The 24,814-nt window shown below is 37.2% G+C and overlaps 1 protein-coding gene across 2 annotated transcripts; it reads right to left on the bottom strand.

Annotated features, from left to right (window-relative positions):
* Nucleotides 1-1,492: 1,492 nt before the first annotated feature.
* Vnn1 (vanin 1) lies at nt 1,493-22,830 on the bottom strand. Of its 2 annotated transcripts, XM_047559739.1 has the most exons (10): nt 22,722-22,828; nt 22,191-22,357; nt 20,570-20,800; nt 19,126-19,256; nt 14,482-14,674; nt 13,560-13,851; nt 12,708-13,066; nt 4,910-5,080; nt 3,634-3,773; nt 1,493-1,794 (listed from the first exon to the last, which is right to left on the bottom strand). In XM_047559739.1, exons 3-10 carry the CDS (start codon nt 20,780-20,782, stop codon nt 1,782-1,784), a joined length of 1,512 nt encoding a protein of 503 aa, XP_047415695.1. In that variant the 5' UTR covers nt 20,783-20,800; nt 22,191-22,357; nt 22,722-22,828; the 3' UTR covers nt 1,493-1,781. The 2 variants fall into 2 exon arrangements, with proteins under 2 accessions (XP_047415695.1, XP_047415694.1); XM_047559738.1 differs by lacking the exon at nt 1,493-1,794 and having other exon boundaries at nt 2,045-3,773; nt 22,722-22,830.
* Nucleotides 22,831-24,814: the final 1,984 nt, after the last annotated feature.

The raw sequence follows: 24,814 nt of genomic DNA, 5'->3' as shown, positions 1-24,814 counted from the left end.
TCCACAGGATAGAGGAGCAAAGGAAATGTCAAAAACCAGGCATCAGTTATCAGTATGAGATCCAAATGAAGTGTTTCAAGATAACTTTTGACATCAACATAGTTTTCTAATTGACTTTTTCAATATCCTTCTTGTTATTCAGAGCCCTGAAAAACTCAGTTTTTTCATTTTTTATATGTATTTTTATAGATTATTAGAAAAATATCTTGCTGCTTTTTTAAAAAAATCAGTTAAATAAATAGGATAATGTGTTTGAGACTCTTTTCCTCAGCAGTGTCATTTGATGGATTAATAATTCTGGAACTTCAGCCTTACTTAGACCCAAAGTAGAGTTTATTAAAGTTCCTCAGCACTACCAGAGCCTGGAGATGACAGCAGCCCCAGTCACACATTAACTGCATCTCCCAGAGTGACCCTGGGCCATGAGGGCCTCCACCATGGGATGAAACCTGGGGCAATGAAATGAACCCCGGATGCGATGAACAACTGCCCTTTGTCACACGGTCTGCTGTTTCTCTGCCCTTGTGCTCCTTTCCCAGGCCTGTCACCAGATTGATAAAACCACAGACGCAGAACATTTGCACAAGATGAAATGGTTCTCAGGGAAAAACCTACATAAACCTTCTAGCTTTTCTAATTCTTAGTCAACTTAAAATCTTTCATTCGGGCTGGGTGCAATAGCTCATGCCTGTAATCCAGAGACTCAGGAGGCTGAGGCAGGAGGATTATAAATTCGAATTCTGTCTCCACAACTCAGCAAGGCCCTAAGCAAATTGGAGAGACCCTATTTCAAAATGAAAAATAAAAAGGACTGGGGATATAGCTCAGTTGTAAAATGCTCCTGGATTCAATCCCCAGTACTAATCACTAATTTGGGAGGCCACGCAGCTAGGAAATACATTATTATTAATTTTACTCTTGCCTTGCTATCAATAACACCTCTGATGTGTGTGTTTTCATGATAATAGTTGTGCAGGTTACTTCTCAAGGAATTGAAGACTACATTTGCTGAAAAACACAGACTCTTCATTTGGGCCTGCAGATATTTAATGGGTGATTCAAACAGGATGAAAAGGTTTGGTCTGTCTTCCTATGAAGCTTGCTCCCTTTGGTGCCATAACTTTTGGTTCAGAGTCTACTTGGCTTTGCATGTAGACATGTTGATCGCTCATGGGCCTGGTATGTTTTCTTGTATCCCACCTTTATGTTTTTTCAGAAGCTATATCAGCCCAAGCACCCAAAGTTTTCAGCCCCATTATAAGACCCAGATCCAGCCACAATGCCAGGATGTGTGCCCAGGATGATGGCTCCAGCTGGCAGAGTTACTAAAAAATTCTCAGGACAAGTTGACTGACCGCTTGCTGTGAGGAGACCCACTGAGGAGCCCAGGAAGCCCGGGAGCCTGGAGACCAAGTGAGGCAGTCACGGTGGTCCCTACCCTGGCTTCTTGTGTTCTTGCTTGAGAGGATTCCAGGAAAGACACGAGACTTAGTAAAAGAAGAACAAAGTTTATTAGATGGGATAGGAAAGGAGAAAGTGGGGACAGACTCAAGGGACAGTGTAGGTTCTCTCAGAGACGAGAAGGGTGATGTTTTAGTCATTTTTTTGTTTGTTTGTTGTTGTTGTTGCTGCCACTGTGACCAAAAGGACAGTTTTAGAAGAGAAAAAGCTTATTTGGAGGGCACACAGAGGAGGTCTCAGTTCATTGATGGTTGACTGCATTGTTCTGAGTCTAAGGCGAAGCAGAACATCAAGGTGGAAGAGGGTGGTGGAGAAGTGTTTCAGAACATCACACTAGGAAGCAAGAGAGAGAGTGAGCTCACCTCACCATGGACAAAATATAAACCCCAAAGCCATGCCCCAATTGACCTCCCTCCTCAGCCACTCCCCACCTACCTACAGTAACCATCCAGTTAATTCCTATCAGGGGATTAATGCACTGGTTAGGTTAAGGGTGTCATAACCCAATCATTTTACCTCTAAACTTTCTGCATTGTCTCACACAGGAGTTTTCAGGGGATACTTAACATCTAAACCATAACAGATGACATGCCCTTCATGCCCTCCGGTTTTATTGGGGATCCCAGGGAAATTTCCAGAGAATCCTGCTCAGGTTCACCTCTTGACTTTTGACTAACATCAGTATTGCATTAGACTTCCATGTCCCTATTGTACACAGTAAATGTCTGAGGCAACTCTAGGTCACTTTGTCCCATGCTGACCAGTTCTAACCTGTTCTGACAGATTTTATGATTAGGAGAATTATCCTTGTCTCCCTGCATTCTGGAACCTTGTCTTTGTAAGGGCCACAAAAGTTCCCCCAAAGATAACTTGTGTTGTTCTTATTGCCATTTCTGGCCTGCATTTCTCTGGAAGATAACAGATTGTAAAGGAATATAGCATCCTATTGACTTAAGCCAGCAGGGCTGCAGGTAAATTGCTTTTTAAAAGAAAGCATATGGGGTAGGCACAGTGGCCCAGTTTATAGAATTATGCCCTTAACTCCATGTTTCCACGGCTCATATCTGTTTCCTATCATGCCCCATGGTCCAAGTCTCACAAAAAAGAAACATCTTTTGGAACCATACCTCTGACCAATGGAAAAATGCCCAGACTTTAGCCCACTATAGCAAATCAAATCAATAAAAGCTCACATCTCCCTCTGTTTGTAGAGCAGTCTGGTCTCTTGATCAGTATCCCAAGCAAATAAATGCTAAGTCCTATCCTCCTTTCTTGCCCACCCCTGTACTCCACCATTTTATACCATACAGTCATACAGTGGGGGACGAGCAAGCGGGGAGGATGGGACTTATTATTTTGGTAGGACTGCCACAACAAACTACCACAGACTGGGTGATATAAACAACAGAAATTTATTTTCTCATGATTCTGTGGCTTATAAGTTCCAGATCAATGTGTTGGTAGGTTTGGGTTCTCCTAAGGCTTTCCTTGGCTTGCAGGTGTTTACAGTCTTCACCTGTATATGTCTGTGTCTTTACTGGCTCTTCTTATATGGAAATGAGTCATATTGGATTAGGGTCCACCTTAATGATCTCATTTTACCTCTTTCAAGATCATATTTACAAATATAATCACATTCTGAGATATTGGGAGTTAAGGACTTCAATTTATAAATTTTCAGTGATATATTCAACCCATCAAGAGAACTGAAATTAATGTTTATATAAATAATTAGCCCAGCCAACAAATAAAACCATTGAAAATCTTAAGCAGAACTGAATGAGAGATACATTTTACTAAAAGTGGTAAGGAATTCAAACTTCTTGTAAGTATATTTTGTAATGGTTTTGTAGTGTTTTTCTTAACCATAATGTTTATTTCTTCTGCATAAAATGTTCATGATATTTATTTGGCACAAATAATCCAGTTCCTAGAAAGACTTATGTTCAAATACAGACAATTTTTAATAGATAGTTTTTAATCTTACATAATCTGGTGTGTGTCTAAATAAAGAGAAATATTTTTCATTCAGTTATACCAGAGGCCACTATTAGCAAAAGCCAAGACAAACCCTTTACTTGTTCACCATTTTTTAAATTATCCCAAATAAAAGACAAACTGTAAATATTCTACCAACATAATGAGTACACAATAGGTGTCATAACTACTAACATTATTCTTCCTGCATACTCTGTCAGGTCAGGTGACCCACTTGTTGCTGGATCCTTCTCATACACTCTCCCGAAGAGAGTGACCGTTAACAGAGGTCCAGATGTTGGCTTCAGGCTAAACAAACGTCCATCACTTGACACCTAATGAAAACAGAAGAGTGGACAAGGTCTACCTTTAAGTTCTATAATCCCACAACAGTTATGAGATACAGTGTAACTGGATGAAGAAATAATTTTTAAAACACTGGGTGAATTTCATCTTATTAGAAATATTTGAAGGCCTGGGATGTAGCATGGACAAGAGCCCTGAGTTCAATCCCAAGCACCACCAAAAAAAAAAAAAAAAAAAAAAAAAAATTAAAAAGCAATCTTAGAAACATTTGAAATGTTTTTTAAGCATAAAAAAATGGAAGCTATGAAACTGGCAGTGGTTCATTTATTATTGAACTGCCTATGTCAATTCGTTATAATTAACTTACCTGAGGAAGTATCCATGAGTTAAACACAAAACAATGGATTTGGTGGTACGTAAGAGACGGGTCTAGTCCTCTAAGACAAAATAATGATTCCTCCAAATGGTCAGGAGTGATTGACCCACGGGAAGTTTGAACTGAACTTCTATCATCCCCTGCTACACATCATATCCTCCTAACCTCCCTATGGTCCTTCCTCACCCAGAAGTTGTTTCTATTTAGAAAAGGGAGTGAGACCAAAACCTGTGGGAAATATCAGTGAACTGATATGGCTGAGAAGAACACAGGCGAAGCAAGCCATTATTTCTAGACTTTGAAGTTTTTGTTTCCTTGCCAACATCAGCCACTGATGAATTCTTTCTTCTTCAGTTTTTCTTTCTTTCCTTTTCGCCTATGGTCGCACCAGATCTTGACCCCTACAATGGGAGAGATTCCCTAAAACATCCCTAGGCCATCACTCCCCAGAGATCCAAAGGAATCTCTGATGGAACTGGTCCTGAACTCTTCTTGTTGAATATTCTTCCTACACAGCAGACCCTACATAGTCCAGCTTCCTCCCAATAACCCCTCAAGTGAGATTTCCTTCTTTGTTCTTAAAGACACACATTATTACATGAAGAACTTCCAGGCAAGAAATTTAGCCTGTTCAGTGTCCTTCATGGTCCTCCCCCCCTCAAATAATCATACCTTTTCCAAATAGAGATTTTGGGTTTGGGGGTATTTGGAAGAACTTGGAGGTTTTGAGGTCAAAACGTACTTCCTCTTACATGAAATTAATTGGCAATATCAAGCAAAGATTGTTACCTGAAATTCTTTAGGTGCAAGCTGAACGTCACTCAGCAATACCTCAGGGAAGACATACTGGGTTCTGAAAGTGCCACTGAGGGAGAACGAGTCAAACCTGGTGGAAGCTGTGTCAACTGAACCACCACAGGTGCGCAAGTCAGTGGTCTCACATTTCAGCAGAGTACAAATCTAGAGAAGAAATGCAAATCAAGAGGTTATAGAAAATTGTGATGCACATGTAATGAGCTTGATCAATGTACGCAACTGTTGAAACGTCACGTTGTACACCACACAATGCTTACTTGTTAGGCACACTTTAATAAAATTGCAGGAAAATTTTTTAATGAATAGGTTAGTTTAATGCTAACTGCTCTAAAAATAAAAAGTCAGAAGAATGTCACTTGAAATACTCTCTACCTTGAAAATAACTGTGCCCCTTTAGCTGGTAAAACAATGTTTTCTCATAGAGTTGTCAGGTTTATTGCTGAATAATGAATAACTAATGTACTCATTAATAAGATAAAGGATTTCTTCGGGTTCCAGTACTTCCAGAAATTCTCTGTTGAACAGATTAACCACATAAGGAGACAATAGGATCTTTAACCATGAACAACTATATCTTCATTGTTCTCAAGTTAGCAATGTTTTTAATTATCAAGAATGTTCTATGTTTTTAAAATATTTAATCTAGACACTAGTGTAACCTCTTATTGCCTATTTCACACAATAAAAAAGAGTTAGAGTTGTAATGAGCTGCGAAGTTGACCTAGAGGCAACCCCTGTAATTGGGAAAGTTCATGTACTTTATATCCAAACAAGGACTGGAAAAAGTCAATTAAGTCCTTCTCCCACTATATGACATTGTCATTTCAATGTAAAATCTAAGTGTATGAGTCATTTCACCATTCAGATGGAACATTCCCTCCAGGAGGATCTATACTCATTTAACTCCATCTGCAGCATCTTCCAAATCAACATCATTTCTTGCCTGACTGAGCATTAGTCTCTAACTGGTCTCCCTGATTCCATTTTGGCAGATAGAAGTGCTTCAAGGAAAGTGTGTTAAGATGAGAGACAAATAATTTTCAAGTAATGGGAGAATGAACACACACTTATATTTTGTTCCCTTAAAATCTTATAAAAACCAACACTATTTTTTAAAAATAAGAAAATCCCTTGGAATCCTATAAAACCAACATTATTTTTAAAAAGAAAGAAAGAAAGCTAAGAAAACAGAAGGATGGATCATGGTATAACTTCAGAATCTGCATATTGGTGCAAAAAGTGGTTACTGACTCAACAGACCTCTGAAAACCACATCCTAAGCTGGCCAATGGGGAAAGGCAAGAATCAACCATCTTCACTGCAGAATGCCCAAAAGAGTTCATCACTGGGACCACCAGGTACATCATCAGAACAGTGCATAAAATTGCAGGGGCCAAAGTAATGAAAATTAGTAGGAAGTTGTGAAGAATGCCTTAGATAATAAACCTCCCACTACAGATGGGCCATGGTCCCACCCCTCCTGTGGTAAAAGACTGGGAATTTATTTCCAGAGAGATAAAGCTGATGGTCTTTACATGGAAGTATGAAAGACGAGGTTAAAGGGGATTACATGAATGAGTCACAGTGAATGTTGGAGACATCTCCCTCCACCATCCCCCACACCTGCTCTGCAAGGTCATTTCCCTGAGATGACTCCCTAAATGCAATTATTAACTTCAGGAAAAGCAAAGAGGAAAAGAATATGCAACCAATGCTCTCCTCTGAATATTTGCATAGTCATAGTAATGTAAATAGTATATTGATATAAATAAAAGTGTAGTGGAAGGATGGCAGATGGGATGCAGACATAATGATGTAGTATAGCTAAGTGTTCATCTACCAGAGTGGAAAATAAAAGATAGTGGTTAAAAATCGTGAATTTTAAAGAAGAGAAGTACTATTAGGAAACATGAATTGGATTGTAATTGAAAAAAATGAGTCAAACTTCTCTCTGGAAAAAGGAAACTGGATAGATTATGGATGACACAACTGTTTCATCACATTTTTAGTGCTCTTCATCTTCTTAACTATGTGCATACAGTGCTTCATGAAGATAAATGAAAAAAAGAAAAGTTAGAATGAATCCATGTGGTAGTGCACATCTGTAATCCCAGCAACTCGGGAGGCTGAGCAAGAAGATCACAAGTTCAAGACCATCATCAGCAACTCAGCAAGGGTCTAAGCAACTTAGCAAGGCCCTGTATCAAATTAAAAAAAAAAAAAAAAAAAAAGGCTGGGGATGTGGCTCAGAGGTTAAGTGACCCCAGGGTTCCATCACCAGTACCAAAAACAACAAGAACAAAAAACGTAATCATTTTGGCAGTAGAACATAGAAAGTCTTGGATATGTTAAGAAATGAAGGGATAAAAGAATTTAATTAGGACTAAAATTTATGAACAAAACATAGCAGTGTTGTATAGAAATATAGTGAAGAGTAAATTCCAGAAAAATGACAACTAACAGATGGACAAGTATTTGCCTCCTGAAAGGGGGAGGGGGCAGACTCAAAAGTGAACCAGGGTTTCATAAACCTCTAATGCTATTTGTCTTCTTAATTATGCCCATGAATTACTTTGATTAAAATTAATGCGATAGGAAGGGCTAGAACCAATCCAGGTGAGAAAAAGGGACAGGACGTCCAGCATAAGAGAAGAACTGAGGGAGGAAAGGAATTGAAAGGAATTGCTGCTTGCAACGTGGCTGGTGTTGCTGTGAGTGAAACCTGGTGGTGTAGGTCTGATGATGAAAAGGCCAGGTTGTGGTTACGTTTATTGACAATTCTACTAATAAAACAAACATTTATTAAGGACTTTTTACATGCTGATCTTAGTGCATAACATCAATTTATTAAATCAAACTTCCTCAAAACCCTATAAAGAACTGTCTCCAAAAACCTCAGCATATGAGGACCAAAGGCAGAAGGTGCTGAGAGATCTAGAAAGAGGCCGACAGATCCAGAGAATATGCTGTATTGCTATCCTTTCTCCAGGACTAGGAGAGGTTCTGCAGTAGTGTACTTGAACTTTGTAGGTCCTCTTCCTATGCAACATTTGTCACAACTAAAACAAATAGCAATTTTCTATATTTTCTGTTCAGTGCCTGGCTCCCCTTAGATTTAGGGGACTATGGCTCTCTTATTCATCTAAGCATCCCCAGCCTCTAGCAAATGCCTAAACATAGCAGGCATTGCATAAGTATTTGATGAAAGAGAGTGAGTCCACACATTATAGGTGAGGATGGTTATAGACTTAAGGAGGCTAAGGGATTGGCTCAAGGCCAGGTGACTACATTGCAGTGAGTCAGAGATTCAACCAGGATTTGATTTGATTTTCTTTCTTTCTTTTTTTCTTTCTCCTTCTCTGTCTCTCTTATCTTTCTTTCTCTGCATTTTATTTTTTTTTTAGGCAGAGTTTTTAGTCCCTAATCCCTTACACTGTTGAAGAGTCAAAAGCCCCAGAAGCTGGTGGTTTGGAGGACTGTCACCTGGAGGGAGGTTATGGAGAGGGTGTAAATAATAATCCAATGAGGAAAAATTCCCAAGTGCATTTGGTAAAGGGAATTAACTTCTTTTCAATTATCTATTCCTTTTTCATTGAATTGCTCAATAACTCTTTAAAATACATCGACTGCTCCTTCTCCCACTCTTTTATAACAACTGCTTCATATCTTTTCTTCCTTCAAGGTCTGCTTCTAGTTGTTTTATTCAGTCTTTCACCACTTCCTACTTCGTAGAATGTCACCACTTCCTTCTTTGCCCACATCCTTAAGTCTTACAAAATTATGTGTATTTACCAGAGAATATGTAGAAAATCTGTGAGGCAAGATGGGGGGTTAGTTCATGCTTCCCTCTGTCTTTTTCTTCTTTCCCTTAGTTAGGAAGTAGTTTTTAGTAACACCAGAGATTTTTCTAGCATCATATAGCATCACAGACTATGAAAGATTATCCATATCATACAACCAAGTCCCCTTATCATCTGCACCAATATCCAAAATTTTCTGAAAATAGAAATTGTTTATAAACCTTTTGGCATTAAAACCTAAATGGAATTAACATAAGTCTATAATCTAGTTATTTAAGCTATTTAGGGTAAATATTCCCCTGTTTTCCAGTAGATAAACTTACAAGTTTGATTGTGGGTGTTGTCTCAGACTCTGACAGCTTTACGTTCACGAGCAATAGTGTTTGTAAAATTAGAAAATTCCAAATTCCAGAATGTGTGGTATCAACAGAGGTAGCAAAACAGCAATAGCAACAGAGGACTTAGTTTTTCCTGAAAGAGTCAACCCACCTACCAATACTAAGAAGGGACTTTCTACTGTTCTCCTTGAGTGGACACAAGGCTGAGGAAAGCAGAAAGATAGAACGAGTCTGAAAGGGAAGAAGAGTTGAGAGATTGCTGTCTTACATGGTAGCTGGCTTTTTACTTTGAAAACATGTCACAAAAATTCACTATTTTTTAACTTAAAAGTTTTATATGATAATATAGTACCATATATATGCTTCATATTTAACTTAATGTGTTATTATACCATATATTATATGGTAATGCTTATGTGACAATAAATATTCTTCTATATGATAGTTTGTTCATCTGGTTTTCAGTTGTTATGCTCACAGTACTATTTTTTCCCTTCCCTCTAGCACCTTCAAGAACTGATTAGGAGTATTGGTTCCTTCTTTATTTTTATCCTTTTCCTCTTTTGCTTCTCTTTGCTATAGATCTATACAGATAATCAAGGCTTTCTCATCTCCTAGAAGAAAAAAAAAAAATTCCTGACCACAAGTCTCTGTCCAACCCCTGATTTGTTTCTCTTTTTCCTGTCTCAGATAAGGTTTTTGATGAAAAAATATTCACTCTTCTCTATATTTTTACTACCCTTTGACTTCTCAACCACTACAATCTGTCCTTCACTCTCTCATTATGAACCAAGGAAATTCCACCACAATTGTACCTATTAATGCCAATATGTAAAAACAGTGCACAAATATGCCTCATAATTTCCCCCTTCTAAGAGTTTCTATATCCTTGGTGTCCATTAGAGTTTTTTTTTTTTTTTTAAATTCTCTTTCATTGCTCCATCTTTATCTGCAAGTTCCTATTCTTTTGTCCATTTCCTGCCCTGAACAGTGGAGCTTCAGAAAGTTCCATTTTTAGTTCAGTTTTTTGTTTTGCTTTTTAAATTCTGTGTATAGTCTCCTTTGCAATGTCATTCTCTCTTGTAAGTCATATCTTCCTGTTTCTCAAAGTCAGTGTTTTTAAGTCTAATCTTCCTTCAGTACCAGCCCCATACATTCAATAGCTTCTCTGCTGGTTGCAGCTGAGTGGCCCATCAGAACTTCAAGACCAGCAAATCCCAAACTGAACTCAGCCTCTCCCCATTACCATCCAATCTGATCCTCTTGCATCATGATCTATCAGAAGCATCACATCTACCCAACCACTCTTGCCGGAAACTGGCAATTTTCATTCCACTTTCCTGTTCCACATTAAATTAACCACTGAGTTTAGTTTTCTAAATATTTATTGACTGTATGCCTTTTCCTTATCCCTACTAACATAATCTTGGTTCAGGATTTTAGAAAAACCATTTTAATAATCTATCTTCTCTCTTTATTTTTTTTAACCTTAGTTTCATCGTGTAGAGTATGCCAAAAAAAATCTACTCCATGTAGATCTGATCATTTCATTTATTTGCTGAGCACTTTCCCAAAATTGACCAACACCCAGAGAATAAAGGTAGGCCACATAGGGGCTGGAGATATAGCTCCATGATAGAGCACTGACCCAGTATGTGTGAGGCCCAGGTTTGATTTCCAGCAACACAGAAAGTAAAGAAAAGAAGAAGAGATGAATCTCTGTTAAATGTGCTGGATTTGAACATGTGGACGTGATGCTCCTTCCAGGCTTTCTCCCAATTCTTGCTTCTCCCACCCAGCTCTTCCTGCACACTCTTCTTTTCCACACATCTAATTCATTGTTTGTGCTCCCCACTCCACTGAGAATTCCCTACCACTCTTCTTCACCTGGATACTAGCATCATCTCTAGAAACTCCCCTGGATTCCCAGTTAGACTAAGTTCAACTCCTTAGCACTCCTACAGCAAGATGTGCCTTCTGTGTTCTCTCACATGTAAACCTACACTGAAATTATCTAACCAAATGTCTTCTTTCCCTGAAATTCAATGAGGAGCACTTAAAACAGAGGAAAGAAAACACCTTTCTTTAGCACAGTAGGGTAACTATTGAACAGAACAATTATGATATATTTCAAAATAACTAGAAAAAAAACTATAAAATTCCCAACGTATAAAAATGATTAATGGCTGAAGATATGAAAATGCTTTTACCCTTATTTGATTAATGCATATTGTGTACATGTACTGTATTACTATAATGTACTCCATAATATACATACATTTTTAAAAAGAGAAAAAAAATTATAAAAGACATATGTGTTTCTCCTGTACTAGGAGACTAAATTCTTCAAGAGAAGGGTCAATATTCATTCATCTTCCTATCATTAACAATGGATAGTACCCAGTATATGGTAGGTACTCAATAAATGTTTATGCAAATGAATAATCATTGGTATAGCCCCAATCGCACAGTAAATAAAATGTTTGCAAAGGGCATATTTCCAGCATTCAGGGACTCAGTCTTAAACAACTTTGTGAATAATATGACACGATATGACTTTGATAAGTCAAACAAAGGGTGTTCTGGGAGGACATGAAAGAGATCCATCCCAGGTGCATGGCTGTGGTTACAGAAGTCTCAGGGCATATTTCTTAGTGAATATAACAACTGGAATGTTCTATGAGAAATTATTAGATGTGGGTCACCACAGATAAAGGAAACCAACTGCAAAAGCCCCGATGTCCTGCACACTTTTCAAATCGGAGGTGGGAAAATGTCTTCGTATTATAGAAACTCAGGTCACATGTGGATAGAAGTGAGAGAAGAGGAAAGAAATGGAAATGGCCCTAACATCTGTTCTGCTTGGGAACTTCATTTGTCATTTAGTAGGCAGTGAGGACATTTAAGCAGGTAAGTAGTAAAATCAGAAATGACTTTTCATAATTTTTGTGATTATGGCATAGGGAATGGAGTGAATGGATCTGAGACTGTCTACAGGAAGCTGTTTTAGGAGAGTATTGCAATAATGAGTGAGAAAGGATGGGGACTAGAACAAGGAAGAAAAGAGTAGAATGAGAGGAACATGGAGGTCACATGTTCTTTGGGGTTCCATCTTACCAAGTTGTAATAGCCCCCTTTTTTAAATGTTGAGGATTATGAGATCTCTGATTCTCAGCAGTAATAAACCATTCCACTGAAAAAATCTTAGAGGATAGTTTCAGCTGTTTCCAGTACATGACTAGAGTTCACCTCTTTATAAACAAGATAGGAATAAGTGAACATATAGAGAAAATGTCTAAATTTATTCAGGCAGACTATATCATAAGTGTTTAATTTTAATTATTCATTAAAATGATCTGCAATCTGAATAATTTTTATTTCTAGTACTACAAATAATGTTCTACTTTGATCCAACCCATTTAAAATTAGACTGACATCTAAGATTGCAAGATGTAGCAAATAAAAATGCAGACTGCCCAACCAAATTTGAATTTCCAATAAAGAATTATTTTAAGAATACATCTATTCAAAAAAGTTTTATCTACACTAAAAAAATCATTCACTGTTTATCTTACACTCAAATTTACCTGAGTGTCTATATTTGACCTTGCAACTTCTGACACCAAACATTACCTGTAGGTAATAGCTCCCTTCAACAACGTGCAGTCCATCAAATGCCCCTAGGGCATAAACTTCATCTGATCTCTTTTCAGACATCTTGTAGCTTAGATGACAGCAGAGATCTTTTTGACAAACTGTGTAATTTCCTGTGATTTCTGTGAGCTCCACAAAGGTGAATTCATCAAAAAAGACAGTACCCTTGAACTGCTGGTTTCCTGCTGGGAATGCATCTATCCTGCTGGCATAAGAAGCCCAATTCACTGTGGAATGGGCTGGATGGGAATCCAGTGTTGAGATGATAAGTTTTCCGTCTTGTGTCTTCATATCATAATGAAATGCTTTAGGGAAATCAGGGGCATAAATGCCACTTCCTGGAAGTAATCAGTTGGAAATGCCATTTTAATTAGGAAAGTGAAAAAAAATTACTTAATTCTTGTTTTAAACTCCTATCATCAGTTCAAGTCAACCTATGTACTTCATTATTTTCAGTAAAATATGATAAGAGGGGCATAGTGAGAGGAGTCCCAATAAAATGTGGCAATAAGAAACCAAGAAGGATGTAAAAATGGTGAATTTTGGAAAAAGAAAAGGAGTATGCATTCAGGTTAAATAAAATCAAATAAATCTGTAAAACAATTTAGATTGAGATTGATTCTGAAGAGTGTCACCAGCTAAATGTTCAAAAGTTAAGAACTGGAAAACAATTGTATTAAGGAGTACATGTTAGTGTTTTAAAAAGCATTTTTTAATTTTTCTGATTATATCAAGCCTAAAAATCTTTTTAAAATGGTTTATTGGTGCATTATAATTTGCACATATATTGGTACAATTCAAAGTCTATGTATCTTAAAGATCACACATTACCTGTCATTCTATTTGAGGGGTGATGTATATTAGATGCAAGGAAATTGACTCCCATGCCCATAGCCCAAGCTGAGTGGAACTCAACAGCTGACAAATGTGGCAGGACATTCATCCAAGCGGTTGGGAAGAGTATGGTGTCCACATGGAGATCTTTCACCAGGGCAACAGCAGGATCATGGAAGAGGATATCAAAGCAAGTGAAAATGCCAAACTTTCCAAAGGTGGTATCAAATGTCACCATCTCAGGCTTTTTGGGTGCATTGAATTGCTCTTCACCCAAGAAAAGGTTTTGCTGTGATAAACAGAAGATGAAGGGAAATGAAATTCTTTTAAGATGTTGGTCTGGACATCATTGCACCTAAAAAAGTGCAAGCTCACATCAAGTTGACATTGCCAGTTTCATCTATGATGGCTGTCTTCGTGGGAGGAGCTGTGCTTTGGAGAACCTGAGGCCACTCCAGTGAAATGGAGCCTTCGGCTCCATCTTCACATGACGACTGTGTATGGGTATCCTCACCTGTCTTGAATCTCACAAGGTAAAGTGGTAAAATAGTTCATCTGTTTGCCAAGAACACTTAACTGTTACCTGTGGGCCAAGAGCTTTATTTTCTCCATTGTCAAGACCAAGTCTACCTGGTGAGGAGTTTTTCATTCTATCTTTGACTCATCAACAGGGCAGATCTTTAAAAGAACAAAGTCTAAAAAGAAACCTTATATTTCAATGTAGGTGACTCCTGCTGACTCTCACACACACCTAGAACAAACTCTTATACTCCAAAATGTACAGGGGATTATAAGAACTTACCACATTTAATCATTACTTTCCATGTATACTTATTATCAATAATAAGAGGATTTTTTTTCTTGTTCACTTTAATTCATTAAGCATTTAGTAACTCAATTATTTGCAAATTAGTTTTACCTTATGATAGCGTGCCACCAGTTTTCCCTGAGAATCAAACACCACATTAGTGTTATATTGGTAACGGCCATCAGGGGGACATTGAGGATCACTGGCATTGCATGACTTCTTGTCCCCTATATTTGCCACCACATAGATAGAGTTATTCTTGGCCAGGCAGCTGAGTCTTTCTTGTACTGGATTGTAGCCAAATCTGGATTATGTTCATTGGAAGAGAAAAAAAAGTTACTCAAGCTTAGCTTTTTATAATATTTTCAAGTTATTTTTGCTTTTAATAAAATTCAGAATGATAGTTGTCTGAACCTATCATTTGATATATACAAAAATAAATTCTGAATAACAGTAGGTAAAAGAGAAGGATTTAGACAAGAAGAGGGTTTAGAGAAAATTTGGATGTAGAAAACTACTCCAGTGTAAGATTCCAAGTCATGTATTTTTTCCTTCACAGCATGTATTATAAATATAGTCACATATTCACTTATGTGTTCAGACTTATTATTCAAAGTCTGTAGTATCCTATAGATATAATGAGGCAAAGACCTGCATACCCTGCCTACTGAACCCATGCCTGACAGCAAAGAAGAATTATAAAATATTTTGAATGAGTGAACCAATACCTATGACTAGGAGGAGCCTGGAAAGATAGCAGAGTAGAAAGCAGAACATGCCAGGAATGTAACTACCCAGGTAGATAACAACTGCACTGGTAGAAACCATCTGATAAACTACTTTGGAACTCTGAACTTCGTTCAAAGGCTTGCAACTTCAGGGGGAATTTGGAAGGTCGATTGTACTTAATTTTAGTCAATTTCAGTTCTGAGCTCAGCAGTGGTTTCCTATCTCCCACCCCAAGCCCTGTGACAGGATGCTACATGTGTGTTCCTGGAGCAGTTTGCAGACAGCTTACAGGATCAGGGTGAGTATTAGGGCTCAGTCCTCTAACATCAGGGATATGTGTTCTGATCAGTACTGGTTCCTTCAGAATATGGAGTTACAGACACAGAGGCAGACAGCCATGGTTGCACACATACACATGCATGCAACTCACGGTTGCAACTCCTTCCTTTCTGGCCAAAGTGACTGCCAAGGTATTCAAAGGGCCTTCTCAACCTTCTTTTCATTTTTATCTTTTAGAAGCCATACATTTAAGAACTAAGACATACAAAATAAAGATGCCACCCAAACTTAGGAAAAGATGCAGGCATAGAAAAGACATGAGAAGACCTTATATTTATATTTCAAGCTGATCCTCAACAATAATGAAGAAGACGGAGGAGAAGAAAAACAAAAAAGAAAATAAAAATACCAAAACCAAAATAAGCCAGGAGCTAAGTGAAATAAGCTAATCCCAAAAAACAAAGGACAAATGTTCTCTCTGATAAGTGGATGATGATACAAAATGGGGGGAGTGGGATAAGAGAAGAATGGAGGAACTTTGGATCATTTAGAGGGAAATGAGGGGGGAGGAGGAGGAGGTAGGAAAGATAGTGGAATGAGACAGAACAGACATCATTACCCAACGTATGTGTATGATTATAAGTGTGGTATGAACTATATCGCGCACAACCATAGAAATGAAAATTTGTACCCTATTTGTGTGTAATGAATCAAAATGCAATCTGTAAAAATAAAAATAAATAAATTTTTTTTAAAAATTAAAAAAGCAGTAACTGATCCAACAAAAAAACCCAAAAGATTTCATTAGAATTTTTAATCATCCCACTGCACTAATTTGACTATATTCGGTTTGTATTTACTTAATATATTTGATTATGCAATAAATATGATGAAATAAAGGGAGTTATTTCTATTTAAAAAAATAAGCCAGCCACGAGAAACCACCCCTAAAAATGATCACAGTCAGACCTACTAAACAAAGGCTTTAAAATAACTGTCTTGATGGCATGGTGGTGCACGCCTGTAATCCCAGCTATTCAGGAGACTGAGGCAGGAGGATCGCAACAGCAAGGCCAACCTGGACTATTTAGGGAGATCATCTCTCAAAATATAAACAAGGGCTGGGAATGTAGCTTAGTAGTAAAGATGCAATAAAATTAAAAATTAATCATTAAAATTTATGAGTATGTTTTCAGGCACACAATGTATGATGATGTAAATTTGTGGAATTAATAACTGAAAGAGAAAAAGATAATTTTTGGTGTTACTGAAGTTAAATAAATTCAAATTAGAGTGTTATAACCTTAGGATACTAAATGTAATCCCCATGCCAACTACAAAGAAAATAGATATAGATAGACAACAAAAGAAAATGAGAAGGGAATTTAAATATCTAAAAAAAAATCAACTAAATACAAAATAAAACAGTAATGCAGGAAATGAGGAACAAAAAGCTATAAGGAATATAGAAAACAAATAGCAAAATGACAGAAGTAAGTCCCTCCTTATCTTTAATTACATTATATGTAGATGCATTAAACTCTCCAATAAAATGACAGAGACTGACAGAATGGAACTTTAAAAACATAATTCAACTTTATGTTGTCTACAGAGTTCCTTTAGCTCCAAAGTAACAAATAGGTTGGAAGTGAAAGGATAGCAAACAATACTCTATGCAAATGGTTACTAGGATGACTATACAGGTGATCCCCTATAGATGATGGTTAGACTTACAACTTTTCAACTTTATGGTGGTGCAAATGCATACTCACACAACCATTCTGTTTTTTGTTGTCAGTACAGTATTCAGTAAATTACATGGGGTATTCAACATTATATTACAAAATAATCTTTCTTAAATGATTTTGCCCCACTGTAGGTTAATGTAAATGTTCTGAGTATATTTTATATAGTCTAGACTAAGAGATGATGTTCAGTAAATTTAGCCTACTAAAAGTATTTTTTTATTTATGATATTTTCAACTTATTTAATCAGGACATAATACCATTAAAAATCAAGGATAACCATTCCTGTTATCAGACAAAACAGACTCTGAGTCAAAAATGGTTATAAGGTACAAAGAAAAATATGTATTAATATCAATATCCAGAATACATAGAGACTCCTAAAAGTCAACAATGACAACAAATGATTCAAAAATGAGCAAAAGAGTTGAATAGATATTTCTCCAATGAAAATACACAAATGGCCAATAAACACATGAAAAGATGATCAACATGACTAATTGTTAAAGAAATGCAAATCAAAACCACAGTGATAGACCACCTTATACCCATAAGGATGGCAATTAAATAATAATGAATAATAAAAAGTGTTTGTTAGAATGTGGAAAAATTGGAACCCTGCATATTCTTGGTGATAAAGTACCTGCCACAATGGAAACCAGTTTGTCAGTTCCTCAAAAAATGAACCACCAATTTCATTTTGGTATATAAACCCAAAAGTGTTAAAATAGAATTATCTCAGAGAGATATTCATATACCCATGCTCATAGAAGTCTTGCTCACTATAGCTAAAAAGTGAAAGCAATGTAATGGATAAGCAAAATGTGGTATACATGCACAAACACATGGATATTATTCAGCCTTTAAAAGAAAGGAAATTCAAAAAGGATGATTGAGAACGTTATCTTAAGTAAAAGAAGTCAATCGCAAAAAGACAAATGCTATATGATTCCATTATATAAAATTCCTAGAGTAGTCAAATTCATAGAGAAGGGAAATGACATTCAGAAACAAATAAATTCAATTCATAATGAAAGTAATAATAGAATTCTGGTCTTTCAGACACTGAAGATCTGGGGTGGGAGATGACTGTATAAAATATAATTATGATACAATGAAATGAGAATAACATGATTAAGATAAGTAGTATTGAACTTTGTCAAAATCAAGGTGTCTCTATCAGCAGCTATAGTAGTTGGTTTGTGTGGTTTTGAGAACTGATTCAAAAGCGGAATTCCTAAAACATTGTTAGCCACAGTGCATTCAGAAAGAAGTGTGTTCACTAACATGATTCTCCCAGGTATGAGAAATATTGACTTTCCTACATTAAAATTAATAGTGCTATTTATATGATACTTCATTTTTTTTAGTCTATACAAGATTTAAACCATATACACAATTCTGCTCTATCACTTCCTAGGTTAAATTTAGCCTACACAACAGAAGAATGGGAAGTTGTATTCCATGTACATATAATAAGTCAAAATATATTCTACTGTCACGTATAATTAAAAAGAATAATTTTTTAAAAATCAGCCTAAGTTTTAAGTGTTTTGATACAATAGCCTCATCAACTATTTGATCAATGAGAAAGGAAAATTATTAATCCTAAACTGACATGTGCTTCTCTTTTGCAATCTGCTCATACAGTTTCAAATTACAATCCACACGGAAATATTTTTCTGTTCACAGGCAAGAATTTAGAGACCAACGTTTGGATCTTGTTTCTCTCACTAAATACCTCCTTCCTTAGCCTCCCAAGTCACTGAGATTACAGTTGTGCACCACCACATCTGGCTGAAATGTGATGACTTCTAAGCTATTTTCTAACACTGATTTATATGACTTCATAATTCACATTTCTGATCCATAATATGTGAAAAATAAAGTATTTTGAAGTGTATAGTTCACAATGGATCTATGCAATGGTTATCATCAAAGTTTTCCCAGGTAAAAGAAGCTGATGTTCATGATTGACTTTTTCACATTCTGTTTCTTTACCTGTTAGGATTATTACAGGGGACCCAGTTCACCTGAGGGTCGGGGATATCCTCCAAGTATGGGTAGATAGACTCCCTGCTGAAATTGTAACCATAAATGCCATCTTCTGGAGTCACAATTATATGTGCGCCCTGTTGAAAATATATATAGTTAATTAAAATATTCTTCAAATAGGGAAATTTGAAGGGGATAGGGATTCAAGAGGGACTAAATGGCTAACATCCATTTGGGTCTTTTCTTCCCCTTTCATTCTTATTCGTTTGTTTCCTACATTGATGTAATTTATTTTTTTTCCCAAATGCTTTAATTTTCTAATCCTGCCATTGCCTTTTCTATATAACTTTTTCATTCTCTCAAAGATGTAAATAATTTTCCAGTCCATTCTCAACTCTGTCACCACTGCAGTCATTAGCTATAAACCTGGCTCTTCCTGAAATCAATCCCTCCCTGAACTTTGACCAATTGTTGCATCTACTGTGCCAGGATGGATTTATTAACTCAAATTCTCTGTTTACTTCCTCTTCTGCTCTAGCCTTCCCCTACTTGGCACCCTGCAAACAGAATTCCTGTTCCAATGAAGGAGGAGAGTCACAGTTACCTGAATTGCTCTGAGACTAGAAGCACGACCTGAGCTAACATGACCACCTTTGGTTTGGAGGGTCACCTTAAAAGGTTGCTGTGGTCTTAAAGGAAACAACTGGACTAATTGAAAAAGAGCATCGAATTTCCTGATAATGCCATATTTTAATACATATGAGAATATACACTGACAGATTGTGTAATATGCATGTTACCAGTAATCTTCATCACTTATCTATGCTCTATACCTGACATATGAATATCTTATTTAAATCTTATTTGTCCAAAACACACATTTAAACTGCATGCTTTGCTTCAATCTTACCCCTTCATTTAACTCCAGAACTGACTGTTCAATAACACATATACTTTTATCCTACAATTAGAATAAAGCATGTAGCATATAATACACACCTGCAAGTAATTTGTAACTTTAATTTGTTTTCAGATCATAAATTTACCTGAAATCCTGCAAACTCTTAAGGGTACAAGAGAACACTGAGGCCATGAATACTCTGAGGATAGTACCTGTTCCCTCCCCCATCTGTCTGACACCCCCATCTGTAGCAGAAATGAGGAACAAAGATGTTGAATTTATAGCAAGTTTCTCAAAGGTCTGCTATTTCTTAGTGATGACCAAACCATTCCTTTCTTAGATTTGCTGTCATTGTTGGGAGTGTATGAGTTTATTTATTCTGTCAATTTTGAGAGGAAAGTGAGATTCTAACTGTAAAACAAAGGATCTTGGCTATCCTGATACATATGTCATCTAAAACTGTAACTGACCCTGACAACACCTACCTGTCCCCTAGGACCCGTACTTCTCACAGAATCTAGCACGCTGGAGAGATGGCAGAGATGTTACCTGACTTGCTGCTGATTTGATTGCTCCTTCCAAAACATCAAGATTTCGATTCATGAATACCAAGGCTTCTTCACGAGACACTGGGGTCGGGGTAGTATCAGGCAGTATCACTGCATGTTCATAAACAGCTGCAATAAAAGTATCCAAGGAGCTGGCTTTTAAGACACAGAAAACCGAAATTGCCACATAAGCCAGCAACTGAGAAGTGATCATGCTGAAGTCCAAAGAGTACTGCAAAACAGAGTGTGTCTTGCTATTTATAGATGGAAATCACAAGCGGTCACATGGTTCCCAGAACCTAGTACTTTAAAAACGAATTGCAAAGACTAATTTTAATTGTAGAAAAGTTTGTTTCTCAATGATATAGGTATTTAATAATTACTCCCACCCCTCAACCCTCACATGAAAATAAAACTTAAAATAGAAAAGTAGAAAAAGTCAAATGAAAAGAAAAGCTGGTTCACTGCTTTAAAATGAACCCTTTGTACAAGTAATTATTAAAGACTAATTTATGACATTCCAAGATATTCAGGTTAAACTCTTTAAGCTATCCCAGTCTGTGTGTATATGAAGTTTTGGAGTACATAAAAGAAAAATTACTATGAAATGCACTTCTCTAATCATCTTGCATTTCCCAGAGGAGACAGGAATGTTTGTCGGAGTCTTTGTTTTTAAGGAAAACTTAAAATAGAGGTCTCATTTGCTTGGTATAAAAAGAAAAAGACTAATTTTAAGAAAATGTTGTGCCTTCACATTATTCTTAGGCAACAAAAGACCTTTTCTTGCAAGGGTGATTTGGAAAGAGCAGATAAGGAAATGTATTCTTATTAGTTTGCCAAGACTACAAAGTATCACAAACTTGGTGGTATAGACAAAAATGTATTGTCTCCTCATTTGGGGGGTTAAAAGTTCAGTGCAATGTGTCACCAGGGTTGGTTCCTACTCAGGTCTCTGAGGGAAGGATGTGTTCCAGGCCTGGCTCCCTGGCTATCTTTTCCCTCCGTCTCTTCAGATGGTGTTTTCCCTGTGTGCATACTTGTGTTCAAAAGTCCCCTTTATCATATAGGCATTGATCATTAGATTTAATGCCCACATGACTCCAGAATAACCCCATCATCATAGTTCCCAAATAAGGTCACATTCAGAGGCACTGGACTTCAACATTAACTTGAGTTCCAGTCCTCCTGAGTCACACAACAAACACAAGCTCCCTCTGTTTGTTGACCTCCTTTGGACCTGCCACACATCCAGGTGAGCAAGGGATGCTACATACTTTGCAAGGAGATGTAATGGTTACAAAACAATTGATAAAAGGAATCTCAAAGCTGGTATGAGTCACCAAGAGGTTAAAAAAATACAACTTTGAACTTCTTAAATTAAAAATATTAAATGAAAATCTCCCACTGAGTTTCCAATATAACATGTAAAAAACTTGGCAGTCATCTTGCCCATCCTCACCATAAGAAAAAAGTCAAACAACTAAAAATCAGCAACTTTTCTTAGAAGCATCAGAGAATTCAGGTCATAGAACAAATGATCACTCTCAGTATTGGAGAGACAGACAAATACGGAAGATAAACACTTGAAGGTGGAGAGTCTGATGTGGAGCCAGTGCTCTGACCTGTGACGGATGAATTGCTAGAAACTCAGTGTGGACAATCTTGACAGTTAGAACTCTTGAATGGGGTTGTAGGAGTCTCTCTCACATTTGTGAGTTTTACTTCCAGAAATCCCACCAGGTTCTCAAGGAAAATGGATAAATATCAGGATAAAAATCCCCTGTGCTTCCTGCAGAGGAGAGAGAAAATAAGATCATTATAAAATATACCCAGAACATTCTCTTCTCTCCTCCTTAGCAAAAGCCTGCCCTTAAGGGAAGCTTATTACCAGGGTCTAATCTACCTGGAAGAAGGGAGACTTCAAATCCAACTCCTCTAACCTTCCACAAGAAAGGGTAAAATCTCAACTCTAACTGCCTCTACCTGGTTCATAACCCTCCTAAGGATAGACGAAAAAAGCTTGGAGGCACTTGTGAAGGAAGTTCACAGCCCTGGGTACAGGCTCCCTAGAAGAATGAGACGGAATCATGGTACCATGGGACACTTCCCTAGTCCCTGAGGATTACCATGCTATCAGTCTATTTCGGACTTACCTGTCATGTACAAGGCTCCAGATGAAATACTGCAGATTCTTACAAAACCATGTCAAAACAGGACCTGGAAATGAGAAGTACCAAGAACCGAGGAAGTCAACTGCTTCTTGAATGGAAAATGGACAATGCCCACTGCCTAGACAGAGGCAAGACCCACTGGACTTTGCTGACAGAGCAGTGATGACACCAACCCAGGAAGCAGGCCCCAGGAGGAACTCAGAAGCAAGTTCTGCCAGTTCAACTAGAGAGAATTAAAAGATAGGGGAAGGAACTGAGAACAAGGACTGAATGGGATTAGCACTACCTCTTGCACTTCACCTGGTGAACTCTGAAAAGCCATGTACACACTGGTGCACCTGTGTGTGTGGTGAAAGATGAAAAGTCTGCCTCTTCATTGCTAAAAAATGTATATGTAAATATATATGTATATATTATATATAAAATAAATATATAAAATATATATGTTCATAGTCATTATAACTCCATTAGTCATTATAACTCCATGTCAATTCCCTGATTGACCTTAATCTGCTTGATAAGTTGTTTATGTACTCAGAATGTATATTTTTGGCATAGAACTTAATAAAACTATTTTTGCATTTTTTAATGTAGCCCCTAAACATTATTAGGTGGCCTTGTCACAAGACAAAATTACAACAATGTATCTTAATGATCTTCATTGCCTTTATTTTAAATTCCAGATTTGGGGAAAATTTCATTCCAAAAAATAGAACAAGTGTTCCTGTGACCTGAGCAAAATAAGCTGGTTTTTTCAGACAGAGAAGGCTAAAGAAAAACAAAAGGACAAAAAATGGGCCTGTCATTTCAAAGTTGCTTTCCTTATAAAGTAGAAACAAGGAGACAGAACAGTAGGAAAAAAAGTTATTGTTTTAGATCCTGTTATTTCAGATCACTTCTTTTATGTAAATATTAAAGCAGAAGGATCTTTATTACCTACCAACTGAAACTGGTCTTTTGGGGAAATTTGGTCATTATCTCTCTAATCCTGATTTCTCAGAGGGTCAGATAACCACTATAGTTCCATTTGGTGACATTGAACTTTAGTATAAGTGATTCCATGTGGATTTTTAGCCTGTTCTATTGGAGTCCAGGGCAGGAGCTTAGTCCAAAACAAAGGCACCTTGTAATATCTATTTAACAACTTGAACTGGCTCTCAAGAATTTGTTTCGTAGCTTAGTTTTTTGTTTGATTCTTTTTCTAACCAGGGAGTTAAATTCTGCAGTATCAGAAATACTAGTTGAAGCTATGAGTGGTTTTACTCTCCAAAGAAAGAGAGCAAAGAAAGAGAGTCATGTCTGTGAAAGCTGAGTTTAGTATGACTTATAAGTCATGGTAAATAACATGAGAAGTGAGGAGAGGAAGGGAGGAAAGCCAGAGGTGAAAGAAAATAAAAAGTACGAGTGGGTGTTAAAAGATAAGGGGTAAATCAACTTCAGGAGGGGGCAGTTCAGTTGTTCTCTCATGGAAACTAAGAGCTAAGAAATGTCCATGGAATCTGATTTTTGAAATTTTCTTTAGTAAAAAGAGTGCAGAAGTTTGCTTAGAAAAACCTGCATGAAATAAAGGGTGGTAAGGAAGCTGGGGCCACTATGCATAACCACCTCCACACAGTGGTTTATGAGAAACAAGGAAGAAACCTAAGAAGGTACCAGTATAAGGCCATAAAGAGGGAAGGTGCCCATATCCCACATGGACAGAAGAAATCCAGTCAGTGTGGTATCATCTAGGATCTAAGAAAGATGGAAATGGGGATACCAAAGGCATTTTCTGCTGCTCAGAATGTCTCTGGCTTCCTGGTCCTAGATTAAATTATATTGGGTGGGAATGAATGCCTAGGAGAAGCCTAGGAATGCAATCATCATACTTTGACATATATAAAATACAGGTAAAAGGTGTCTCTTAATTCAGTGGTCCTCAGTCACCCCCACAGATCCCAGAGAACCCATGTGCTCTCTCATGTGAGTCTCTTCCCAGAGGTAATCAATGACTAGCCAGGAAAAGGACTCAAAGGGCCAGGGGAGATGGGCCAAAAATTGTTAGGGGAAAGGTGACAGGATGGCTCTTTCTAAGA

The sequence above is a fragment of the Sciurus carolinensis genome, chromosome 7, assembly GCF_902686445.1.
Source record: "Sciurus carolinensis chromosome 7, mSciCar1.2, whole genome shotgun sequence".
In the NCBI taxonomy this organism is placed as follows: domain Eukaryota; kingdom Metazoa; phylum Chordata; class Mammalia; order Rodentia; family Sciuridae; genus Sciurus; species Sciurus carolinensis.
The sequence above is the reverse complement of the archived record's forward strand: the minus strand, read 5'-3'. Positions and strand labels throughout refer to the sequence as shown.